This window comes from Phacochoerus africanus, chromosome 8, assembly GCF_016906955.1.
Source record: "Phacochoerus africanus isolate WHEZ1 chromosome 8, ROS_Pafr_v1, whole genome shotgun sequence".
Lineage (NCBI taxonomy): Eukaryota > Metazoa > Chordata > Mammalia > Artiodactyla > Suidae > Phacochoerus > Phacochoerus africanus.
In genome coordinates this window covers 42,256,374-42,283,350 of record NC_062551.1, presented here as the reverse complement: position 1 = coordinate 42,283,350, position 26,977 = coordinate 42,256,374, and the positions used below count along the sequence as shown (strand labels likewise).

Here is a 26,977-nt window from a genome sequence, read left to right as displayed (position 1 = left end):
GTTGGTTGCGTAGCAGCTGAAGTAAATAACTTGCATTTTGGGGCCAAGTAAGAGGAAAAATAAGGTTTTTTTGGCTTTGATGACAAGGGTCAAATGTGTGTACCCTGTCCCTCCAATGTATATCCCCTTGTAATTTCCCTTCACTTTAAAATTAACGTTTTTTTTTTTAAGGGCTGCACCTGTGCCATATGGAAGTTCCCAGGCTAGGGGAGGGGTCTAATCGGAGCTACAGCTGCCGGCCTACACCACAGCCACAGCAACACTAGATCCGAGCTGCATCTGCGACCTGCATCGCAACTCATGGCAACGCCAGATCCTTAACCCACTGAGCGAGGCCAGGGATGGAACCTGCATCTTCATGGATACTAGTTGGATCGTTTCTGCTGCACCACAACGGGAACTCCCTAAAATTAACACATTTAAAAAAAGATATTATGGAGTTCCCATCGTGGCTCAGTGGAAACAAATCCTACTACTATTAATATAAGGACACAGGTTCGATCCCTGGCCTCGCTCAGTGGGTTAAGGATCTGGCATTGCTGTGAGCTGAGGTGCAGGTCACAGACTGAGCTTGGATCCCATGCTGCTATGGCTGTGACGCAGGCCAGCAGTTACAGCTCCGATTCGACCCCTAGCCTGGGTACCTCCATATACTGTGGGTGCAGCCCTAAAAAGACAAAAAATTAAAAAAAAAAAAATTACACACTAAAACACGAAAGCAATCAATGCAGGGACTGTTCCAGAGGCGGCAGGCTGGGGAAAAGAATCCTACACCAGACATTCTGAGAACACAGATTTCAGTCCCAACGTTAATACTAATTAGTTGGGGTCCCATGGGCAGATCATGAAACTTTTTTGGGCTTCAGGTTCCTTATCTATAAAATGAGGTGGGTGGCCTCTATCTACAAAGGTCCCTGCTTGCTCTGAAGGTCTGAGGTTCTCCGAATGATGTCACGAACCGACACTTACCTTATAATGGAAGGACTCCTCACACTGCTTGCACTGGTATATTCGTGCTTTACAGTGGTTGATCATGTGGCTCTCCAAGTCTTTGCTGTTGTCCGCTATGTGCTCACAGATAGGACACTGATAGGGCTGTCTCTGCCGGTGGACTCGCAGGTGCTGCTTGATGTAGCCCTTGTTGCCGCTGGTGTAGTGACACAGGCGGCAGCGGTAGGGCCGGTCGGCGTTAGGGATGTACTCCACCACGCTACTTCCCGACAAACCCGTGTCGCTGTTGGGTTGGCACTGGGCGTTGTCTTGCAACTCTTTCAAAATGTCGTCATCGGAAGCGTTTTGGTCTGTCCTTTCCCGTAATTTTTCAATCACGGTGAGCAGGGACATGCTGATGCCTGTCTTTACCTGCCCGTCTGACAATTCCTGCCTACCCTCCGGGAGTGCCACCAAGGTAGGGTTGCTTTGGTTGAAGCTCGTTAACCCCTCTGAAGAGGTTTTAAGTGGGGACATCATTTTAGAATATGCTGCCAACGTACTGTCTACTTGCCTTTGTCCGGTGTCTGGATCTAGGAGGTTGATGTTCCCGTAGTGCCCAAGGTTGGCTCGTGTGAGCTCCACGGCTCTTATAGGCATGGTGACCAGGGCTTCTGCAGCCAACGAGTGCAGCCTGAGAGACTCGGAATTTGTCCTTCTCCGGCCTGGTGGGGCATTCTCATCGGTAGGCAGCCCTTTATTTATTAACTCGCCATCTTTCTTCTCTGTGTTGCTCCAGCCTATGATCAACCCCCCGATGTCCACGGTACACTTCTCGGCATGATAGACGTCGTCGCTTCCTTCACACTCAAGCTTGGCTTCCGTCGAGCTCAGGTTTTTGCCCTCTTCAATTTCGGTGTTCATGAGGAAATGTTTCTGTGACAGAGTTTCTTCGGCACTTGGCAGCCGCTCCACGATCACGTTAACGTGGCCTTTTTTGTTCGGGCTACTGCTGATGATCTTCTGTGCTGAGGAAAGTAGGCTGTCGGCCACCAGATTCTCCTCTGCATCCGAAGCCACCTCTAGCACTTCTTCCTCGTTGGCATCGAGGGTAACTGACTGACTTAGGTGAACCCCCTCTTCCGCATTCTGCTCTAAAGGAGATGAAGATGATAAGGGCTCTGAGCTGCAAATCTGCACTTGCACCGATGGCCCGTTGTGGATGCTCAGTTCGTTGTCTCCGATTGCAATGACGACTGCGTCGACCCCGCCGGCTGCAGCAGCCACCGAAGAATCCAGCAGGCCCAGGGGCTCACTTTCATTTTCAAAGATTGGGTAGGAGCAGTCAACCTCCCCAGCGTGTTTCCAAGCATGTGTTTTCAACATTCTCTGCTGGCCACAAGTGTAACTACAAAACAAGCATCGATACATGCCATACTGCTCATAGGCATACCATTTCCTCCTGCCCATTTCTGCCACGGATGCCGTCTGGACTGTGTGAGTCTGTGGTGGGTTGTCCACACTGACTGGGTTGTCAGGAATGGTTTCGGTATTTCTTTCTGAGGTTCTCTGACACAAGGAGTCAGTGGGGCTTCCGCACTGTTGGGCTTTGGGTTGACTGTGACCGTTGGCATCGTTTTCGTGGTCGTTCACCACGTGGGCTTCAAGTTCCTCTTGGCTTTTGGATGTGATATGGCATTCGGAGCACATTAACAACACTTCATCCTGCTGACCATGCTGCCTGACGTGATCTTTTAATACGGAAAAAGACGACGACAGAAACTTACAAAGGCTACATTGGTAAGACATAGCTTTCCCATCATTCTGGGCAAAAGAATCAGGGGTTAAATGGATTTGTGACATCTCAGCCCTTTGAAGAGCAGCAGCAGGTGACTGGGTTACTTTAGCGGGGATCTCACAAGATTCTTGACTTTCAAGAGAGCGTGTTGCAGTATTTGAACGTGACCGTTTTTTCCCAATCAAAAGACATTTTTGTGACTTTTCATGTTCTACTATCTTGCTTAACTTTTGGATAACGTGGATTAATGGATCTGTTTTAGCTTTTCTTTGTTCATCAATTTCCAATGATGAACTGATGACAGTTTCAGCAGTCAATATAGCTTCCTGTTCCCCAATATCTGGCACCAACATGGCGATGCTGCTGCTTTCTTCCATGTCTAAAAAGAAGAATGTATGACCGAAAGAAACACCAGGTTACAGGATAATTACAGGCATGTAATTCAGGAAATCTAAACTTATCTTAGAGTTGAAGTTATTTTAGGTATTTTCTAACCCAGCAGCTCCATATTAATATACTTGGCTATCCTCAATAGAGGCTTTTAAGAAGCTTAGAAGTCTTCTTTGGAGTGCTATCCCCTAACAAGGCTGATAATGGACAGCTTCCCATTCTTCATTTCCTTGGAAAGGACTAACAACCCGCAATTCCCTTTTTCTTCACTTTTTCCCCCTCTTTGACATCTAGCTGGTCTTAATCAGTACTTTTTCTCATTTGCACAATGCCCATGCTCCACTCCCCAAAAAAGACTGCTATTCCTTTTTGGAAGGAATGTGGCGGTTCCCAGGGCATGTAGAACCACCTCACGTTATTATGAAATACCATTCTGTAGAGCCAACACACGACTGATAGGGTTCTTGGGAGACAACGTAGCATACCAAATATAATTGTGGTTTTCTTACTAAAATCATAAACACCTATTTTTTTCTCCCCAGATCTTTAGGATTGTGAAAATATGGGTAAGTAGCCTATTGTAAAGGGCATAGTGAATTTTGACAAGTATTATGCAAATGAAACCAAATAAAAGCAATGATCCAGTTCCTTCTTTTACTTCCTTTGATTTATCTTCCTGTGAAGATAAACCACAAACTATGCTGTGGTTTCTTTCTAGAGGTCATATTAGTGGTCAACGATTACTCACATACACACATACATATTTTTTCCTGAAAGGGAAAGGGGCATCCGCGAAGGAAAAAATTGATATCCTAGTTGTGTTTTAGGTCTAAAAAAAAGCACAGAAGCCTTAGAAGGGGTTATCTGTAGGTTCTAATAATGCATGAGAGCCAAGGAAGTCACTGAACATAAAAGACTTATCTTTCAGTCTGAGTCTTGAATACTCTATTTCCTGGCAATACTTTCATTTCAAACATTTCCTCTGGCTTAAAGTGAGCTTAATTTGTTGACTTGGCTAACGTTTTTCAGTTTAGGCTTTTTTCCAGCGACAAGTTTTGTTTTTCCACATTTTAGGTGCATTCTGGAATCTTATCCACAACATTCGAAAAATGCCAGCAAAATTTCTAATGGCATTAGCTACCAGACCAAAGATCATAGACTAAAGACCACACTATTCTTAAGCCTCAGTCACAGGCTCTGGTCTCTTATTTTAGGAGCTCAATCATGGCGCCTCTTCCCTCAGGTGGCCAAGTTAACATAGAGGGGCCCTTCAGTCCTTGCCAAGATCATCCCTAACCTCCCACAAGACCTCACCAGTGCTCTGACCACCTTTAGGCGCAGTTCTCACACATCAACTGACAACAGCTGTGGCTTTTCCTCCCTTTAGTTTTTATTCTTCTTGGTACACTAACTTGCTACATCCAGATCCATGTCATGTGAAAATGCAAACATTTCACTCCCAGCTTCTTCAGCACTACTTCTTCCCTCTGCCCGGTGCCACCGGCTTGTCTCTTTTTCCACTTATGTTGCCCTCCCGGCAGGGACTGCATTCCATAGCCCTTACAACAATGACAGTCATGCCTGCGCCCCACAGCCAGTGGCCCTTTGGCCATGGTCTCCCATGAATAATCTGAGGACTTCACCTCTCAAGGACTTCTATCGTTTTCAAGTAGGAAGAAGTGCTTTTCAATCTCTACATTTAACCATAAGCTACTCAAGAAGGGACCAGTGTGGGGAACTGATCTGTTTCTGGAGAAAAAAACCCTTTGTGATTTCCTAAGTCACTTTTCTGCTTGAGAATTTCACATTTGGAAGCCAAGGGAAGCTTTGGCTCTTCATGTGACAACTGATTTCCCTTTAGGGTCATTCACTTCAGGCTTTATTTCTTTCAGTTCAATTGTTAAATGCAAATTTCTTAAACAACAGTTAATAGGGACTCCTTGACCGTCCAATTTCTTACATAAGAACAGTGCTCTACTACAGATGGAAGGGCTCCTTCCCATGAAATGTGACATCCACGCAGGCTGACTGATAATCTGGAGGTTAACAAGTGAATGTTTGCTCAACAGGCTCCACACACCCACAGGGTTACAAAGGTGACTCGTGTTATCCTTCGTCTGTTTAATGATATAATAGGAGGGAGACAGAGCAGTGCAAATTGCTCCCTGTGGATATTTCAGTGTGTATCTTAAAAAGAAAGTGAAATGAAGAAGAGGAGGAGTTCATCTTATCTCAAGAAAAAGACTAATACAAAAGAATCTGACAAAACATTCCGATTTTAAAGCTGTGTCTGCTCAGGCATTAAGAGCTAATGGAAATTTGCAGCAGATGCTCCAATTTTCCCTGAACATTTATGTAAGTATCTCATTTTAGAGGCTGCATACATTTGGGGATAAGTACAGAAATGGCAGCTATAAAATAGATATGACAACATAAAATACATCAGGAAACACCTGAAAAACCAGTTTGGGTCCACATGGCACCATCAGTGCACAAGCCTCATTAAAACAAAAGTCTCTGTTAAAAAAGGTTAGATAAACAGCTCATAATAAAGTATAAATAGAAAGGAAGTTAAATTGGCCTTAAGGCCAACTTTTTAAATTTTCACAGAAATTTTACTTAGGCCACCAATGTGCATATACATACACACACATATGGGATTACATGTCATGTGAAGTCAAATTTATTTGAATAATAAAAGAGACAGAAACAAGGAGTACAAATACAACCCCAGTGGCTCAAGAATGATGACAAGGTGGATTATGATAATCTGCATACTATCCATGACCTCCAAGGGATCAGCGTAAATGTCACTTAAAAGAAAATTACAGGGGGGGGGGTGGTGAGGGAGAGTGGAGAGGGTAGGATAAAGTACGAAAGGCAAATTTTCTAACTAGAATACCTAGGAGTTCATTATACCACTCTTTCTACTTGTGTAAATGCTTAAACAATTCTTTAAATAAAAAGTTAGGAAAAAAATAATTGTTATGTGCAAGGCACCCAGCAAAGTACAAGAAGTATGGAAAACATGTTAAAGTTACTGTACTCATGAAGTTTAAAACTGAGTTCAGCAGATGAGACTAACACATTTAGGCGTTAAAAAGAATCAACAGCTTTTAAATAGCCCAATGGTACACCAGGTGAAATAGGTAGAGGGCAACAGTCAATGGCCAAATCCTAACAGAGACCGAGGAGCTCATTTTGGTCTAGGAAGGGCTTCTGGAAGAGGTAAGACCCACGCTGTATTCCAAATGATGAGCATGCTAGATGCTATCCCTTTGCCCCCGTGGGCTCACTGTCTCCTCCACTTGGCTCTCCATCCTGGGAGGGATTACATCATAAACTCCCACGCCCTCTAGTTCCTGGCTCTTATGCCAAGGGGGAGCCATGACAGGAGGTCAGGAGGAGGCAGCAGAGGGAAATCAAGATAATCATTTCCAGGAGTTCCTGTCATGGCGCAATGGTTAATGAATCCGACTAGGAACCATGAGGTTGCGAGTTCGATCCCTGGCCTTGCTCAGTGGGTTAAGGATCCAGCATTGCCGTGAACTACGGTGTAGGTCGCAGACACGGCTCAGATCCCGAGTTGCTGTGGCTCTGGCATAGGCTGGTGGCTACAGGTCCTATTCGACCCCTGGCCTGGGAACCTCTATATGCCGTGAGAGCAGCCCAAGAAATGGCAAAAAAAAAAAAAAAATCATTTCCAGTTCCTCTCCTCTAGGTCACCTTGGCTGGCTGTGTTCCTCAGCAGAGGGCCATCCTCCCCTCTCCTGATGCTGCTAGCTCTGGATAACTGGATTATCCCCGTGGTTTGCCTTTACTACAAGTCCTACACCTTTATCATAAGGATCTCTATAAGTACATCCTCCTCGAAACATCCTAATTTGAGTGTGCCATTTGCTTTCTTGGAATTCAGTTGACAAGAAGGCAGCCATAACATTATTAGATGTTCAGAAGTGACAAGAGGCATGCTATCCAGGGATTAGTGAAAACACCCACATGGCTGAATAGAAAGGTTTACTAGGAGGAGGAGAGACCATAGACATCAGCAAAACTGGGGGTTTCCTGTTTGGAATCTTTAGATATAAAATTAGACTAAGTATATCAAGTTGTTACAAATAAATACATACAAGTTGTAACCCAAAGCAGAAAAGTTCTCCAACTTTTTCTATTGAGTCTCAAGTCTTTCCTAGACAACAGAATTCCACTGGTAAAAGCTTATCATTAATGTCTGTTCTAAGAGAAGAGCCAAATTATTTCAGGAGTCTTTATTTCCTTATAATTTGCTATTTGGTTTATTTGTGTATCTAATTAGTCCCTTTCAGTTTTAGCAGTATGGTTTATCATAAGTAAAATCAAGTTGAACAATTCATGGGGGCTTGAGAAAAGCTGTAATTTTCTGTGTACATATGAAGACAGCTCAGTATGTTATATAAAGAGCTTTTTCTTTCAGACTAAGAATTTGTTCTTTCCAATTAGAAAAAAAATCATGTTATACAAGCAACGGCCAATTCCTTGTTCTTCCCACATTATCGTAATTCTAAAATAGAAGGCAGGGGACATAGCTCACGGGTTCCTCTCCTAGAGGAACCTCAGTTAGCTGTGTGACCTTAGGCAAGTCACTGTGTCTAAAGGCTACACTCTGCAGATGTAAAAGAGTTGTGCTGGATGAACCTTCATGTTCCTGAACTTTCATGTTCATTATCTATAAAAAGTTACCTGACATTGCTTACACATTAGATTTACCTTACTAACATTAGTTATAATTTCCTTAAATTAAAAACACCTTAGCTTAATGTAGTTACTAATTGCCCACCAAGAAAAACTGAGTATATATATCAAAGTATATGAATTTCATAGTCTAAAATTTCTTAGCTGGCATCTAGCCTGAGAGACTATTTGAATTTGGCAGCTGCAATTAAGACATACGGTCTAACTAATGTTAACCAATATTCAGATTTAACATTTACTAGGGCACGTATGATGTGCCAAGCAATGGGCTGGCAGCTACCAAAATAAGTAAAAGGGAATCCTTGCCCTTGAGGTGCTCACAGACCAGAGAGTAAATTCTGTATATTACTCTAAATAATGCTGCCCTGCTTTTTTTTTGCAGATGGGGACTCTGAGGCTCACAGATGTAAAGTAATAGCTGGTTGAAGAACTGGAATCCAGGCCTATCTGATTCTAAATCCATCCTTTCTCAATACACTAATTTTCCTCTTATTTCTTAGTAGGAACAGAAAAGTGGATGAAAATATCAATACTGGAAAGAGCAACAGCCCCTCACAGTTAGGCTCTATCAAACACTTTACTGTGTTTGAGCCTCATAACTCTTTGGGACAGGCTAGTGTGTTACACAACTCTACAAATAAGGAAACACTCAGGGCAGTTTAAGTGACTTACCCAAGGTTACATGGCTGTTAAGTGGCAGAGCCAGTGTCTTTCAAATCAATTCCTGAAATTAATACAGTCCCTTGGATCAATCTTCAAAATCCAGCTGTGGCCAAGAATGAAAGTATATAGTATCAAACATTTCTCTTTCTTGGTGAAACAAAGCAATGTTTTGTTTGTTTGTTTCAGTATATAATTGCCCAATATTGCATGTCATGAAGAAATTCAGAGGAATGCTCATGCAACCAGATTACATGACACAAATTTACAAAATTTACCTAACAAGCAGACTTCAGGATTTTGCATAGGTTAGAAAAAACAGCTCTAGAAACTTCTCCAATAAATTGTGTATTTTATGTTTTAGCTCAGAATTTTTATCTAATTGACTCAAAATACTACCTACTGGTTCGATTGCTAGCACTTTCTAATGAAGAAACAATATATTGTACATTGCCCCTTTAACCTTAACCAAAAACACAATCTAAAGGGTGATTCTGCACATCCAACAATTCTACAACTGAATGGCAGCCTGAAAAGATAAGACACAGTGGACTGACCTATATATCTTCTAATGCAGTTTCTTGCCCCTGTTCTACTTTTCTTTGCTACTGTTTCTTATGTTAGCTTGAATGAACCTAAAAGATCAAAGAACGCGAATTCTTTTCACCTAGAATGCAACTTCATGATTATGGTTAAGTAAACAGTTCACTGCCAGGGCAGAAAGCACGTATTTGGCTTTCCTCTGAATTAATTTTAAACGGGTTAGTGAGGTAAAGGAATGCAGAGCCAGGCTTTCTCTTTTAATCAATGATGCAACCCTTACACTGAGTCAGAATACTTTAGAAAGTACACACTCAAAGAGGTGATAAATCTAGTAATTGCCGGATAACGGAGATCAGACTGATAGCAAATTACAGCCCACTGCAGTAACTAAAAAGATCGCCTGTGGGTTGGGATAGTGGCCTCGGCCTAATTAATCATCCAGGCCTTCCATACACAAACCATTCACTCCGGAAGCTCCCAGGTGTTAGAGGGTGGGAGCTTTCCCCAGTCATCTCTGGGGAGATCACTTCATCGAAGAGGTTCGAAATAGCTGTAGAAGACCAGGACTGTTTCTATGTACCAGCTTTTCCTACACCAAACAGCGGGTAAAGGGCTGGAGCGATGGGGGTTGAGAAAAGTAATCAAAAGATGCAGTGAGGACACAGTTGTTCGCTCCATCCCTGCTGGCCTAAAGCGATTTCACATCTGCTGATGGGAAGGAAGCGACGCCTCGGCGGGCCTGCCTGCGGACCAGGCTGGGGAGCGGGAGGTTCCCCCCACCCCCAGCTGCAGGGCAAGCCCGGGGTCTCCACAGGCCTTGCCGTAGGCGGCACAGGGAACTGAAAAGAGCCACGGAACTTGGCGCATGTGGCGAGCACCGGTCGCGTGTCGGCCAGCTGAGGAGCAAGCGGGCGCCGGTAGAGGCCTGAGGGGAGGACGCACATGGCCCGCGGCGGCGCTAACAGCGGGCGGAGGGGCGGCCCCGGGGCGCGGTACCTGCGGTCGGGCGGCAGCTGCTGCTTCCGCGAGCCTCCTTTGGCCGGCCGGGAGCCTGGCCGTGCCCTCGCCCGGGTCCTCGCCCACCTCTCTCCCGGCTCTTTTCCCTCTTTTCCCCCGCTTTTCCTTTCCTCATCGGGAGCTCCAAAATGGCGGCTTTGGGAACAGATCACGTGAGCCCCGGGCAGGTCAGGTGACCCGAGTGGCGGGCGGCGGGGGCGGGGCGATGCTCAGGCCCCGCCCACTGGCATCCCGGGGGCGCTTGGCTGGGCCGGCGCGAAGACTGTATCCTGCCGTCTCAGTGCAATGCCAGGCACCTAGGCCGAGTTCACGTGCGGGTTGTCGCGTTTCCAATACCCCTGACGTTGTCTTCTCAGTGGTCGTTGGGTCTAGAAGTCAGTGAGTATTCACTTTGGACTCCCTCTATGTCTTCCAAACCTGCTGTGGGCTAGTTTTATAACCAATTAGCCTCTACCTGATCGCCTTTGAACAGTGGGCGTTGACATTCTTTTCAGCCCGCTGCTTCTGACTTAGTTACCGCTTTGGGTTGGGTTATAATCTTTTTGTGGTTCTTGGCCAAAATGCAGAGGTGCTATCTAGGTTCGTGGCTGGACCTCAGGTGTGTCTGCTGTGCAAAGCTGGCCCTGGAAGATTTATTTGTGGGAGAGATTGAGGGTTTTCAGGGAATGAACTCATCCTGGGGGTTGTAGGGCCAGACTTGGAGCTTGCTTGACTTAATAACATAGCCTCAGTCCTCTGAGAGCTCAGAGTGTGTGTCGTTTGGATCTGTTTTCCACGTACACTCCAGGGTCGTAAGCAGTCCTGTTCTGGTACCCCTCCTGACAGTAAAATGCAGTGTGAGTGAAGCATTCCACCCAACTTCAGGAATGCTGGGCAGGTTTGATATAGTAGGAACTATACAGCAGGGTGCTTGTCTCTGGACTGAGCAAGTGGGCCGTGAACAGTAGGAGCAGGGCAAAAACACTGAATATTCCAGGCATGGTAATGGACTTGTGCATTGAGATACAGGCATACTTGGGAGGCATTATGGATTTGGTTCTCAACTACTGCAGTAATGTGAGTTGCATGAAGTTTCTGGTTTCCCAGTGCATATAAAAGTCATGGTTACACTATACTGTATAAGTGTACAATAGCATTGTGCTTGCAAAACAGTATACATGCCTTTATTAAAAAATTCTTTATTGCTAAAACATGCTAACCATCATCAAGCCTTCACAGAGTCGTAATCTTTTTGCAATGATAACATCAAAGGTTATAGATCACTATAATAAATATAGTAATAACAATAAAGAAATATTGCAAGAATTACCCAGATGCAACGCAGACACGAAGTGAGCAAACGCTGTTAAAAGTGGCACTGATAGACCAGCTTGGGGCAGGGGTGCCTCAAACCTGCAATTTGCAAAAAAAAAAATGCAGTATCTGCAAAACTCAGTTTAAAAAAAAGTGCAATAAAACAAGTATCCCTCGGGGACTTCCAGGTGTACTTAAAGGCCTTTGCAGCAGTTTGGGCTCTCACTTATCAAGTGAAAAGAAGATCCAGTAAAACCTAGTCATTGTTCAAACAGGTCAGTAATTCCTGAGATAATAGTAAGTATCTCAGCTCAGGATACAAACTCACTTGAATACGGGGGTGGGGAAACCCACGAAGTTAGAACCCTGCTTTTCCACAGAATTCTTTGCCAGTTGAACCAAAAAACTAAAAAGAAGGAAAAGTAAAGGGTTAAGTAATTTTTTTCAGTAGAAGAGATTGAGACTGGCATGGAAGGGTGGAAGGAAAAAAAAAAAGCAGAGATGCATAAAAAGGGAGAAAGAACAACAAGTGTGCAAATCTCTTCCCTTTTCCTTGTGAGCTGCTGACACAAACCCTCCTCATTTTAACTATCTGAAGAGAGGCTTTTTTTTTTTTTTTTTTTTTAGTACTGGTTTAACTGTAATGTTTATGAATCTAAAAGTGGACAGAACAGGAATTAGAGGATTACTTGATCAGAGTAGGGAGCAAAAACAAAGTGGAGAAACTATTCTCTAGGGAAAGTCAGGGAATTCCAAAACAAAGGAGAGAAGGTTAAGTGTATCTTTGTAGTTCCTGTGGGTCGTCTTTTCTGATATTCATCAGCTATTTCCCAGAGTCCTCCTTCCAGCACTTGTTTAGATAAAACTTCCTGGCCCTCTTCCTGGCTCAGAGGTATGGCCTGTGGCAGGTGTTGGCTAATGAACTGCATGCAGAAGTGAGGGCGACCATCCTGGAACATTTAGTTGCCAGGGCAGTTCCCTCCAGACTGCCCTTTCCTTGCTGGCTAGAGGCTCAGCGGTGTTCGCAATGGTGGCCACCCCTTCAGCCCACATTTTGGCCTAGGACTGTGAGTGGCAGTGAGGAGCGGAGCCCCTAGATGACCCACAATGGATGTGCAGAGTGAGAAAGTCACCGAGATTTTGAAGCTGTGTCATACCACAGCACGACATGGCCACTGCTGACTGACCCTCCTCTTCCCTTCATTGAAGTAACTGGAGGAGGGAGAACTGCTAGGAATAAAACATGACAGGCAGATAGGAATGTGAATGAATGAAGTAGGGCCTTCATTCCTGAAGACAGAGATGCTATAAGACACAGAATTTGGAGTTCCTGTCATGGCTCAGTGGGTTAAGAGCCCGAATAGCATCCACAAGGATGCAGATTCGATCCCTGGCCTCCAGCATTGGGTTCAGGATCCACTGTTGCTGTGAGCTGAGGTGTAGGTCACAGACACGGCTCGGATCCTGTGTGGCTGGAAGCTGCAGCTCTGATTTGACCCCTAGCCTGGGAACTTCGATTCGCTGTGGGTGTGGCCCTAAAAAGCCAAAAAAAAAAAAAAAAAGAGAGAGACACATAATCCAATAGAAAAACCTAGGCAACTTCAAAAAGCCAGTGGAGCAAAACCTCAGTATTTTTTTCTTTATACCAAAGCGCTCCAGAAAACTGAAGTAAACATTTCTATGGGACTACAAAGACATTCAGGTGTATTATCACTGGACTCATGGACATCTCACCAAAACTCTTTTTTTTTTTTTTTTCTTTTTGCCATTTCTTAGGCTGCTCCCACGGCATATGGAGGTTCCCAGGCTAGGGGTCTAATCGGAGCTGTAGCCACTGGCCTACACCAGAGCCACAGAAACACCAGATCCCAGCCACGTCTGCAACCTACACCACAGCTCACGGCCACACCAGATCCTTAACCCACTGAGCAAGCGCAGGGATCGAACCCGCAACCTCCTGGTTCCTAGTCGATTTGTTAACCACTGAGCCACAATGGGAACTTCTCACCAAAACTCTTCTAAGCGCCTTCCACTTGCCACAGAATGTCATTTATCATGATTTAATTAACTGATCATAGTAAGATTTAGTGTTATGGATAAGAAAATTACTCAGTTATCTAGTACCTTCTCAGTGGAATTCCACTCTGTCTCCAGATGGGAGATGAGCCAGATAACTGAATCCTTATCTCCCCCCATCTCATTATTCTCCTTTGGGATCATTCGTTAGTTGCTGCGCTTAAGAGGTTCACTTCTACATGTGTCATGATCTGTATCTTCTTTTTTTTTTTTTTTCTTTGCTTACTAGGGCTGCACATAGGGCATATGGGAGTTCCCAGGCTAGGGGTCAAATTGGAGCTGCAGCCACCCGCTTACACCACAGCCACAGCAATGTGGGATCCAAGCCTTGTCTTCGACCTATACCACAACTCATGGCAATGCTGGATACTTAGCCCACTGAGCGAGGCCAGGAATTGAACCTGCATCCACATGGATACTAGTCGGGTTTGTTACTGCTGAGCCACAACGGGAACTCCTGTATTTTCTAAAATGACCAGGTTGTCTGATAATACATGGCATGTGCTTGATAACTTACAGCAGAGCGCTCTTTAAATTTGGGGAACACTCAGGACAGTGCAGTTAGGTCACCAAGGTCACAACCGGTTATAAACATGGACATGGAAGGAGTTGAAACTTGAGACCAACGTGTTCCCAGACGTGATCCTTAGGAAGGACACCTTGTCTTTGGTGTAATAAGATTAGATTAGATTTCTTTTGAAGGAATTAATCATGTAACTCTTTGGCACAGCACAGAGAATTGGAGGAGACGTGTCAGCCTACATTTCTTTTAGTTATAATTTTTATCACGATCTCAACAAAATATACTTTGAGGAGTTCCCGTCGTGGTGCAGAGGAAACAATCTGACCAGGAACCATGAGGTTGTGGGGTTGATCCCTGGCCTCATGCAGTGGAATAAGGATCCGTCGTTGCTACGGCCTGTGGTGTAGGTCACAGATGTGGCTCGGATTGGCATCGCTGTGGCTCTGGCGTAGGCTGGTGGCTGTAGCTTCAATTAGACCCCTAGCCTGGGAACCTCCATATGCCCTGAGCGCAGTCCTAAAAAGAAAAAATATATATATTTGAATATACTGCCTCAAAAAAGGAAAGATTGTGGGAGGGTAAAGAGCAGGCAGGAGGGCCAAAAAGGGGGAAAGGGGGTGCAGTGGTGTGAGCCGAGAAGATAAACACAAAATTTTTTCTTGACTTTCTTTGCGGCTCTTGTAGGACTGTGAGCAGGTGGGCTGTATCCTCCTAATGTTTTCATCGTGCCTGTGAAACAAGAAGTTCAATTTCTTTTTTTTGAGCTTTCAGATGTCTGGTAGATGGAAATACAGAGTTTAATTATAGGCGTCCTCCAGGTTCAAAATGGGACCTGATCATTAAGAATAATGGCAAGGCTTGATTTTATTAATGAATGAAAAGATTGCTTGATGTAAGTCAGAAGGAATATAAGATTAAAAGACATGATATATTATTATACATACAGCTGTCAGTAGTAAATTAACATTAGCGCTAGGCTTCTTACACTTTGCATCCTGAATGTACACCTAGAAATACTTCATAATTATAGTTCAGGTCTCAAGAATCATCATAAATTATCCATCTGTCACTCATCCTCTGCTAAAAGCCACAGACCTACAACATTTCAGCAGCACCTTGACATCTACAGTCTCTTGTGCTGCAAGGCACACGTAATTAATTTCTCACTTATTGAGGATCAGAATAAACTAAGAGGATACACAACAACTGATAACGACCAGGAAGAATTGGAGAAAGAGCATGGGCCCCCCAAAGTGAGAGTTGGGGTGTCTTCTAGCTGACATTGGTCTTGCCTCACTTTCAGCTCAGCTGTTTTGGGTCGGAGCCACTCACTGATTTAGAAGAGGCCCCCAGTGGAGCTCAGACTGTCCTAGCATCTGAAGCAGCCCTGTCGTCCAGGTGGGGACCGAATTCGTAGAGTTCCTTTAGCCCCCTGACTCTGTCTTTATTAAGGACTAGAATCCGTGGTGGTGACATCTAGTGGCCTCCCTGGGATGTGCAGCCAAACCACAGAGCACTCCAGTGGGAAGCCGGGCACATTTGCTTTCTCCAGCGAATCTAGGCCCGACCCCTGGGTCCCCGGGATCGGTTGAAGAGTTAGCTTTCCGGCAGAGCTGCCCCGAAATTCATGTTGATTTATGGTGGGGGTGCAGGAAAGGCACCAGCAGGCTGGGAGTGGAGGTGGAGAGGGGCTGCTCCCGAGGATGTCGAGAGGCTCCTTTCAGTCTGGTCTGCGCGTGCCGCAGACTCTGCCGCGGAAAGCCGGGCTGGGCGGAGCTGCGCGGGCAGGCAGGGAGCTGGCCTCCGCCAGGCTGTCTCTCTGTTCCAACACAGGCCGGTTATCGGAACGCTCAAGCAATTTTCAGTCCTCTTTGTCAATAAAGTCAGTCTCTTTTCCACCAGCGAATGAAAATGGTATTTTGAGGCCTCCAGAGGGCTGTCTCCTTTGGCCACTTTATCTGCCCAGGAGCTTCCGCTGAGCTGGGTGGCAGCTATTTGCTATGTCCCAAACCCTGCTGACAGGTAATACCACCTGCTTCGGAGCAGGACAATGTGATTCTAATAGGGTACCGTTAAATTCTTCTCACAGAGGAGGTTTCCTTAATGCAGTGACCTTTATTGATGAGAGGGGCAGAGGGAGAAAATGAAAAGAAGGTGGAGAAGATGAAGAAAGACACTATGAGGAAAAGTAGCTGCTAATCAAACCAAGAGGGCCCGACTAAAGGATAATCCTGTGACCTCCAAATGTGTCGTTTGTTATTTTGACAGCTCCTCTGGAGGTGATAGACTAGGAGAAGCCGCCAGCCAGCGGCATCACTGGCTGGCTGGGAGTTCCACCTCTTCCTTCCTTAAGACCTCAGTAAATGGACAGCCACGGACGGTAAGTAGTCCACCTTCTAAGGTTCTCCACTCTAAGCCCTTCGTATCCCGCAGAAGTCCAGCATAAGGAGCATGGTTTAGTATTTGATCGTCTGGGATGTTTCTCTCATCGAGAAAGAAACTTGAGGAAGAAGGGGAAGGGAGGATGCATGTGGTACCCAGAAACGGTCCACTCGGTTATCGTCCTGCCTTTTCTGGCCTCGAGGCCAGACCTGGTCATCATTAGCTCCAGAAGCCTATAAGGTTGAGAAGGCCCAACAGAAATCTCTTGATGGAAGTGGCCCATCCAACACCGGACTTGCGTGGGGCTGCCAGGCACAAGTGAGCATCACGAGCGGGTGGCCAGGCTCCCTGGTCATCCGCCTGTCTTGCACCAGCGCCTCTCCCTCAGCTCCCACCTGTGGGCCACACAGAGGGGCATCCCTGTGCCCAGCTGATGGGAGGGGAAAAGCCTGAGCTAAGGCTGTACAAAAACCAGCTTGGGACATGGAAGAGCATGGACCACTGTGAATGGAGGTATGAGGTGAGAGTGGACACAAGGCATCTGTCCGGATTGTGATGACGCCTCTGCCTGGCGGGGAGGGCTTGGAGTCGGGGAATAGGGAGAGCCTTGGCCTGAAGGGCACCCTGGGGCTGGGGCAGACCCAGGTGGAGACAGGCCACAAGCATCTTTTGAGGGCCCTCGTGGTGCAGGGCCCTGTGTTAGGGGCTCTGCTAGTCTTTTTTCACACATCTTTGTGGACTCGGCTCTGCGATCATTAATTATGTGTGTAATTCCTGCCTCAGCATCTGTCTATTCTGGCAGGGAATGAACTCCAAGGGCCCAGGGAGCTTGCCAGTCTTGTGCATTGATATTCCCCTGGGCCTAGACTAGGGCCCAGAATGTAGTTACACACAGCAAACACTCAGTGATGGAAAGAAAAAGTGATTTCATTCAGCAGACATGCTCCCAGGCCTGGGCTTTATTTGAGGAGCTACTTGAAAGCAGTTTGGGGGAAGATCAAGCATTTGATTGAGAGCCAGGGGTTTGGGAGAGAGAATAAAGATGAGGTCTGGGAGTTCCCGTTGTTGCTTAGCAGGTTAAGAACCCAACATAGTGTCTGTGAGGATGCGGGTTCAATCTGTGGTCTTGCTCAATGGGTTAAGGCTTCATTGTTGCTGCAGGCTGCAGCATAGGTTGCAGATGCTGCTCGGATCTGGCGTTGCTGTGGTTGTTGTGTAGGCCAGCAGCTGCATCCCTGATTCAACCCCTAGCTCAGGAACTTCCATATGCTACACATGTGGCTGTAAAAAGGAAAAAGAAAAAAAGGTGGTTTCTGATTAGGGACCTGGGAGTTGGCCCCGGAGAAGCTCTAAAAATCCAGGCTGTGGACTGGGTCTTACCCTGAGCTTCAAAACCTATTAGCATTCACTGGCTGTGTGATCTGGGCACATTACTTAACCTCTCTGTGCCTCAGCTACTTCCTCTGTACGGGACTAGTGATACCTAGTTTAGGCTGTTGAAAAGTTTAAAGGACTTAATGAAACACCGATGTACTGAATTGACAAACAACAAGTAGTATTATTGCACAAGTTCAGACCAGAATGATATGAAATAGAAGGAAGAGATGCAGATGAGGGGCTCTGTGAAAAAACATGTGAAAACAAACAAAAAAAAATGTTGCATTTGAGGCTGCTTGGAAATAGGGTTCGAAGGGGAGGGTGTGAAGCACCAGTGGGCACCTGGTGCTTTTACTTGGCCTTGGTGGAAAGGACAGTCAGCTCTGGGCCGCAATACCGGTGTCAGAGGCAGGCACAGAAGTCAGAGGACATGCGGAAAAGAGGCCAGAATCACCCAGGGAATCTAGAACCAGCTCCTCAGTCGTGGAATTTGACATGTCAGGTCCTATACAACTATGTGGGTTTTCAGCCTCTTTTCCCTAAATGGGGATTTCGTTGGCAAGGGAATGCCTGCTAACCCCCTAAGATTTTTGTTACATTTTGGTTAAGAAGTCCAGAAGACTTTGGACTTGGCTTTGAAAAATGGAAAGCAAATTGAATTTGCATTACCTAAGTGGCTTATTCAGATGAACAGGATCTCTTCGATTTAGAATTTCCAAGACTCAAGATTTGATATTTCAGCAGCAACAATGACATCTAGGGGTTGGTTTTTACGGGTTTTATCTTAGATACGTGTCCTCTGTGTTTTGAAAAACGGGGGTACTCACACAATGATTCGATCTAAAATGTCTGGACCCTGTGAACTCGGTTGGTGGCCTAGGCAACACCAATGGATCAAAGAAAGGAAAAACCTAGAACAGGCTTCTGGTGTCGTCTAAGAAAGTGACTTTCCTTCTAAAATTGCAGGACCTCTCAGTTTGCTGAATATACTGGTTTTCCTCCTGACCTTTTAACCAGTGATGTGACCTCCTTCTCAGCTCTCCTGTTTGAGCCTTGACCACTCTTCCTGTGGGTGATAGCACCACCTTCCTTGCACGGAGAGGGGCTGGGACCACGGGTTAAGCTTCTTCCAGTTGATTTCATTCCTTAAAGAGCCAGTGGAGGGAGTCTTGGGATTGTTCACCTCTTCTCTATTGTATGTTTTTACTAGATTCTTCTAAATGGACCCTTCTCTTGACTTTACGGCTTTGACTGCAGACTCAGAGGGTGCTTTTGGTTTGCTGTCAGAGAGTCATTCAACTAACAGTGTTGATTGAGTACCTTGCGGGTACAGTCTTTTGTGCGTGTGTGATGGAGTTCAGGTAGGAGTGAGAGGGGCCCAAAAGGCAATACACCTGAGTTGAGTCAACAAAAAAACAGTTTCTTTAGAGAACATCAAACATGTTTTTTTAAAAATCACATAATTTTTTTCTTTTTTCTTTTTAGAGCCACACGTGGAAGTTCCCAGGCTGGGGGTTGAATCAGAGCTGCAGCTGCAAGGGATCTGAACTGAGTCTGCAACCTACACCACAGCTCATGGCAATGCTGGATCCTTAACTCACTGAGTGAGGCCAGGGATCAAACCCACATCCTCATGGATACTAGTCAGGTTCGTAACCTGCTGAGCCACAACGGGAACTCCTGAAACATACATGTTAATAGGAAATAAATTATGCATGGAAATGTCTCCTGGAAAAATTCACAAATATTCAGATGATGTTTAAGGTTCCTCTCAGCATGAAAATTCTGTGATTTTTGTGCAGATTAAAATTAGTACCCTGTTAGACTGGTGCATAATAAGGTTGGTAGCAGCACAGGAATTATAGTTTTTTTTTTTTTAATGTTCAAATGAAAGCAATGCAAAAAAGGGCCCATCTCCACGGGTGAGTATGAGTTGACCCTCAGTGTTATTGAACCAAGAAGCTCCCTTCTGGTTTGCAGAACTGTGCGGAGTGAGCTCAGGGTGGGGAGATGTGGCCCAAGGGTGCCACTCTGGAAACATACACCCTGATCGCTTAATTTCCTGATTATCTTAAAAAGGGCCAGGAAGTCGTTTTGTTTCAACATCTTGCTGTTGACCTTTCCTCCTTTGCTCTTAGCATGTTTGTCCAGTTTCCTGCCACAGCAGAGTGTATAGAACTGATGTATCACCAGTTTGTCAGTTTCACCTCCCAACTCGTCCTTGACTCTCCCTTCCTGATGGTGCCTAAAAGTCTCCACCAGCTGCTGCTGCTGCTGCTTTTTCAAAACCCAAACTTTTGTTTCCTTTTTTTCTCGGCAGTGAGGGCACCCCCAGGGCGGGGATTGAACCCATGCCCCAGCAGCGATCCGAGGCACAGCAGTGACAATGCCAGATCCTTAACCTGCTGCACCACCAGGGAGCTCCTCCACCAACTTCTAATAAAGATCCAGACCTTTATCCAGCCTTTGGGGTCTTGCCTGATGCCCCTGGCCACTGCCCAGCCTCAGCCCCATCACTCCTGCCCATTCTCAGGGGTGCTTTTTGGTTTTCCAGCCACACCACGCTTGGTGTCCTCCTACCTCTTCCCGCTCCTCTTCATGTGGTTATCGCTTCCTCTTCCTCAGCTCTCAGCAAAGAGCCATTTTCTCAGGGCGGCCTTCACTGACTTTCATGACCAGGTTTAATCCCTTTACCCTCTTTCAGAGCCGCTTTCCCTTAGCATTCACTGGCTGACTGTCACAGCTCTGACCATTGCCACGGTTTATCCGTATGGTTATTGCATTCATGTCCTCCACCCCCTCCCCCTGTAAACAGCAGATTCTGTGATGTCAGCCAGTGTGTTGTATTAGCGTGGTGCCTGCCACTAGTAGATGTCAATGAAGAAACAAGGAATGAATGCCTGAATAATGAATATAGTAGCATTTGTCTTAGGTGCTTGAGATTCTTGGTGATTTTTTTTTTTTTTGCATTTTTAGGGCCACACTTGTGGCATATGGAAGTTCCCAGGTTAGGGGTTGAATCCGAGCTATAGCTGCCCCCTGCCCCACAGCTCACAGCAGTGCCAGATCCCCAACCCACCAAGGGAGGCCAGGGTTTGAACCCACATCCTTCTGGGTCCTAGTCGGGTTTGTCAACTGCTGAGCCACGAAGGGAACTCTGAGATTCTTAGTTTTTTATTTATTATTAAAAAAAAATTTTAGTATAGATTTACAATGTTCTGTCAATTTCTGCTGTACAGCAAAGGGACCCAGTCATACATATATACCTTCTTCTTCTCTATCCTCCATCATGTTCCATCACAAGGGATTGGATATAGTTCCCTGTGCTATACAACAGGATCTCATTGTTCATCTGCACCAAATGCACTAGTTTGCATCTACTAAGTCCATCCCAGTCCATCCCACTCCCTCCCCCATCCCCTTGGAAACCACAAGTCTGTTCTCCATGTCTCTGAGTTTTGTTTCTTTTCTATAGATAGGTTCATTTGTACCATATATTAGATGCCAGAGATTCTTGTAGTGCTTCAGATTCATCAACCCTGTATCACATCACTCCAGTTTAGTCCATTTGGGCTGCCTTCACAGAAAACCAGCGACTGGGGACTGATTTAAAAAAAAAAACAACAGGAGTTCTCGTCGTGGCGCAGTGGTTAACGAATCCGACTAGGAACCATGAGGTTGCGGGTTCGGTCCCTGCCCTTGCTCAGTGGGTTAACGATCCGGCATTGCTGTGAGCTGTGGTGTAGGTTGCAGACGCGGCTCAGATCCTGCGTTGCTGTGGCTCTGGCATAGGCCGGTGGCTACAGCTCCGATTCAACCCCTAGCCTGGGAATTTCCATATGCCACGGGAGCGGCCCAAGAAATAGCAAAAAGACAATAAATAAATAAATAAATAAAAAATAAAAAAAACAAAACAAAACTGGAGTTCCTGCTGTGGTGCAACAGGATCAGTGACAACTCTAGAGTGATGTGACTCAGGTTCAGTCCCCAGCCCAGCACAGTGGCTCAAAGATCCAGTGTGGCTGCAACTGCCGTGCAGGTCGAAACTGCAGCTGGGATCTGATCCCTGGCCTGGAAACCCCATATGCTGTGGAGCAGCCAAAAAAGAAAAAAAAAAAAATTTCTTACCGTTCTGGAGGCTGGGAGGTCCGAGATCAAGATGCCAGCAGCGTTGGTGTACCGTGATGGCCTGCTTCCCGATTCATGGACCTCCATCGTCTTGCCATGTCCTCACATGGCAGACAGGTTGAGGGAGCTCTCTGGGGTCTGTCTTACAAGGCCAATGATTCCATGCATGAAGATTCTACTCACATGATCTCAGTACCTCCCAGGAATCCCACCTCCCCCATTAATCACACTGGGGATAGGTTTCAATATATGGATGTTGGGGGAACATAGCATTCAGCCTATAGCACTCCGCTTGCCTGTGTAAAATAGAGAACTGCTTGATAGAGGAGATGGGTTAAATATGTGTGGGTTCTAAGACCCGCTGAGGAAAATTTGAATTAAAAGTACTCCACATCACTGCGTCTCAGTGCTGAGTATAGACAATCCCAGATGGAGTTCCCGTCATGGCGCAGTGGTTAACGAATCTGACTAGGAACCATGAGGTTGTAGGTTCGATCCCTGGCCTTGCTCAGTGGGTTAAGGACCTGGTGTTGCTGTGAGCTGTGGTGTAGGTCACAGACGTGGCTGGGATCCTGTGTTGCTCTGGCTCTGGTGTAGGCCAGGGCTACAGCTCTGATTGGACTCCTAGCCTGGGAACCTCCATATGCTGTGGGAGCGGCCCTAGAAAAGGCAAAAAGACAAATAAAAAAAAAAAGAAAAGAAAATCCCAATTAATTTGAGTCATCTCATTGATCTGAGGTTCTCCCACCTATTAACACTGAGATGTTGTAGAGGGGCACTGACACTGACAGCACGGATGGCCTGAACCCAGCCAGCACACAGACTGGGACTTGAACCCACGTACGGGGACTCAACCCAACCCAAACCCCGATTGGGACTTGAACCCACGTGCCGGGACTCAACCCAGCCAAAAGCCAGATTGGGACTTAAACCCACGGTTTTAGATTCGAGTTATTCACCTGGTGTCTGGACTCACCAAGGCTCCGGTTCTTGATGCCTCCGCGCAGAAGGAATTCCACGGGAGACAAAGTGATAGGCAAGAAACAGATTTCTGAGGATAGGACGCTGGTAAGAGGTGCAGGTGGGCAGGCAGGGAAGCTCTGCCTGAGGATGCTGTGGGCCACAGTTTTATCATCCAAGGGGCGTGGGGGTTGGAAAGACCCACCTCTTCCTTTCTGGGAGTGGTAGCTTCTCCTTAGCGCCTGGTGAGGTGTGTATTCAAATCAGCTGAAGGGTGGTCTTCACAGGCTGGCCCTTGGTCTGAGTCGGAATGCAGGCCTCATCCCATCCCCCACCCAATGACCTGAGGCAGTTCTGGCAGCTCCACTAGTCAAGCAAGTCTGCCTTGTTCTGAGGGTTTTCTTGAACTTCCCAGTGGTCTCCCCGCCTCCCCCAGGTTTCCCTCCTTATCTGTGATCCCCTGTTGGGACTTCACAACCACCTGTGCCTGCTCCATCCCTGTCCGAGGCTGGTTGGCTAGTTTTGCGGTGATGAAGACGTTCATCAGTGTTAGCCGAGAATTCATGTGATCTCGCGTTCCCGCTATGGAATAGCGGGTTAAGGATATGGCCTTGTCGCAGCTGTGGTGTAGGTTGCAACTGTGGCTCAGATTCGATCCCTAGCCTGGGAACGTCCATATGCAGCAGGTACAGAAAAAAAAAAAAATCGTGATCCAAACCCAGGCGGAATCTAAGAGTGGGAGTTGCATTCTCATAGCTCCTTGAAAGAACTACATTCCACTCTCTCTAGGAAAGAATTTTCTAAAAAGCTTTACCTCACTGACATCAGGTAGTCTTTTTTTTGGGGGGGGCACACCTGCAGCATATGGAGGTTCCCAGGCTATGGGTCAGATCAGAGCTACAACTGCCGGCTTACACCACAGCCACAAGAACGCAGGATCTGAGCCACGCCTGCGACCTACACCACAGCTCATGGCAAGGTTGGATCCTTAACCCATTTAGTAAAGCCAGGGATTGAACCTGCATCTTCATGGATACTAGTCAGGGTCGTTAACCGCTCAGCCATGATGGGAACTCCCCTGCTTGTTTTTGTGTTTATCCTAGATTTCAAGAAAAATGGCATAGCGTAGAGGTTAAGGCCACAGATTCTGGGCCCCATCTGGGTCTCATTAGCTTTATAACCTTGGGCACCTCACTTTACCTCACTGTGTCCCACTTCCTCACCTTTCACATGCAGAGATTAACATTTCAGATCTCATAGGCATATTGTGTGGCTTTTATGAATACCCCAGAGAACGCTTTGAGCAGTGCCCTGTAGAAAGCACTATTTCAGTCTTAGCTGTTATTCTTCCTTGAGAAGTGAAGAAAGATGTGCTTGTGCTTATTCCAGTGCATGAATAGAGTTTGTGATTTGCAACCTCTCTCTTCCACTTGGGTTTTTTTTGGTTTACTTTTTATTTTGTTTTAGCCATGTGTGTAGCGTGTCAGGGATCAGGGATCAAACTCAGGCCCCAGCAGTGACCCCAGCCACAGCAGTGACAATGCCACATCCTTAACCCACTGTGCCACCAGGGAACTCCCACTTGTCTTGTTTTAAAGAACCAAAGGCATGCATAGTGCTGAATAAGATGCTATAGGGAGCATCCCTGCTTTCAGGGAAGTTATGACCTAGTTGGAGAAAAAAAGGGCCCTCTAAGCATAATCACAGAGTGAACTGAATCCATTTTTTCAGTCAACAAATATTTCTTGAGCACCTACTGTGCTGGGTGCTATTCTAGGCATGAGGAAAATAGAGGTGGAGAGGACAGACCGAATCTCAGCCCTCGTGGACCTTAGAATCTAGGGAGGGAGATAGAAATAAACAGGACAACACGAACCAATAAGTAGCATGATTGCAGTGCTAGGAGGAAATGGGAGCAGAATGAGAGGATGGAAGGTACAGGGGGAGGTGAGAGTCAGTCCCTGTTGTAGAGAAATGGGGTGTTGAGAAGGGGCTGCTCTAAGGAAAGCCTGAAGGATGAAATCCAGGAATTGATTGCCTTGGGCTTAGGGGACCACAGGGTGGACAGAGCTGGGGCTGAGCTACCCCAAGCCCAGGCGGGCCAAGTGGTGACCTGGAGAGTCTTGAAGAAAACAATGGGGCGTTCTTGCTGTGGTTCAGCCAGTTATGAACACTACTAGTATCCATGAGGATGCAAGTTCGATTCCTGGCCTCGCTCAGTGGGTTAAAGGATCCGGTGTTGCCGTGAGCTGCAGTGTAGGTTGCAGATGCAGCTTGGATCCTGCGTTGCTATGGCTGTGGTGTAGACCAGCAGCTGCAGCTCTGATTTGACCTATAGCCCAGCTCCCATTTGACCCCTAGCCTGGGAACGTCCATGTGCTGTAGGTGTAGCCCTAAAAAGCAAAAAAAAAAAAAAAAAAAGGAAGAAAAGAAAATGATGGGCATGGACCTGCAGAGCAAAGGAGGAAGGCCTTCCACTCCCTGCTGGTGGAAGCTGGAGGAGGGGCCCCAGCAAGAGAAGGGCTGTTCCTTCTTCCCTCACTGTTGCGACAGGCGTTGTTGGGACTCTGAGGTCCCTGTGTCCTGTGCCCCATTGCCCAGCAACTTGCTTTTTTCTGCAGCTGGTGCCAGGTCAAGCTAAACCCCTTCCCCTCTCCCTCTGGGTATGGAGAAGCTGAAGCAGGTGCAGTGATGCCAGCCGGGAGCCCAAGAGCAAATGGGATTTTAAAGTTGTTAGGGCATTTTGGCATCCAGTTCTCTGAGATGAACAAAGTGTCTTGTCTGGTAATTGCAATTAATGGCTCTGCTATTCAAGCATATCCGTCAATAAATCTCCTCTAATAACCGATTGGGCATCGTCGTTGCCATAGTTATGGCTCTAAATTGAGCCCAGGGTAGTTGGCCGCGACACTGACCTTACAGGGGTCAGGCCTGCTTCCTGACTGTATGACTCCATATCCCAGGAATTAAAGTTACCCTGCAAATGATGGGCCTTGAGCCAGCTGAGAGACAGACTCAGCCCCTTGCCTGCACTGCCTGGAGATTTCCTGTAAATCTATTAAATGCGGAATCAAAAATCTTTGAAACCTTTGGAGTTTCCATTATGCCTCAGTGGGTTAAGAACCTGACACAGTGTCTGAGAGGATATGGGTTCGATCCCTGGCGTAGCTCAGTGGGTTAAGGATCCGGTGTCATCACAAGCTACAGCATAGGTGGCAGATTCAGCTCAGATCCCTCATTTCCGTGGCTGTGGTGTAGGCTGGCAGCTGCATCTCTGATTTGACCCTTAGCCCAGGAACTTCCATATGCCACAGGAGTGGCCCTAAGTAGAAAAAAGAATTTTCAAAATGCTATAACATGAACAGCTGTGCCACGAATGCCATCCAGCTCACTTCTGCACCATGCTGGGGTGTTGTCGGTGGGAGACCACCCATCAGGTCTGTGATTGCTGGTGTCAGTCATGGCAGGCCTCGCCTCAGCCTTGCTGGGCTGACGAAGTCCATGCTGCACCGTGGAGTCCTTGTCTTCAGTTCCTCTCTTCTAGAGAATTCTCCCCCCAGCTCCGGCGTCTGTGTTCAGGAGCCTCTCCCTTCTTGTATGATCTCTTATGTTTTTCTGCAACCACCATGCTGGCTTGTTCCATGAAGGCTTTGGGTTCCTGAGGCCCCAGCTACTACTTCAGAGACCAGATCTGGCCTTTGCCTCCGCAACTCCTGGTCTTCCTTGTGTCTTCAAGAGATCCTGGTTTTCTCGAGTGCCGTCTCCAAACTGAGTTGGGAACACCTAATGAGATGGGGGTATTTTTAAATGAGTCTATTTATACGTGTGAGATGATTGCGGGTAATTACACAGAAGGTGGAAGAAGGGGATCTGTAGGCAAAAAATACTCCATCAAATAGTCTCTCAATTCTTATCTGTGTAAAACCCTGGATGGGGGAAGAAAGACAAAGGAAGCTTGTTTCCCAACTCTGGCTGGCTGCAAGGCTTGACTTAAGTTTTCCAGACTCCGAGTTCATCGCTCCCCGTTGTTGCTTTCCTTCTCTTCTTTCACTGTTTATCCCTGAATAAATGTTAGAGGGTTTTAGGGCTGGAAGGTTCTTGGATGGAAAGAGTGAGGTCATGGGACTGTGAGGCCCATAGAGCAGAGGCAGGGGCCCGGTGATCCTGCC

General features: G+C 46.5%; 2 protein-coding genes across 3 annotated transcripts in view; one reads left to right on the top strand and one right to left on the bottom strand.

Moving 5' to 3' along the window:
- ZNF507 (zinc finger protein 507) overlaps positions 1 to 10,217 on the bottom strand; it is a 40,300-nt gene extending 30,083 nt beyond the window's left edge. The window contains exons 1-3 of one of the 2 annotated variants that reach the window (XM_047790777.1): positions 10,049 to 10,184; positions 8,522 to 8,615; positions 970 to 3,107 (exon numbers count right to left, since the gene is read on the bottom strand). In XM_047790777.1, coding sequence (XP_047646733.1) covers positions 970 to 3,105 — 2,136 coding nt within the window. In that variant the 5' untranslated portion in view covers positions 3,106 to 3,107; positions 8,522 to 8,615; positions 10,049 to 10,184. Of the gene's footprint in view, positions 1 to 969; positions 3,108 to 8,521; positions 8,616 to 10,048 lie in introns of both variants that reach the window. The other variant, XM_047790776.1, reaches the window with a different exon arrangement.
- Positions 10,218 to 10,274: 57 nt separating this feature from the next.
- Positions 10,275 to 26,977, top strand: part of LOC125133183 (uncharacterized) — a 298,644-nt gene continuing 281,941 nt past the window's right edge. Inside the window, exons 1-2 of the mRNA XM_047791316.1 lie at positions 10,275 to 10,447; positions 16,230 to 16,341. Coding sequence (XP_047647272.1) covers positions 10,275 to 10,447; positions 16,230 to 16,341 — 285 coding nt within the window. The remainder of the gene's footprint in view (positions 10,448 to 16,229; positions 16,342 to 26,977) is intronic.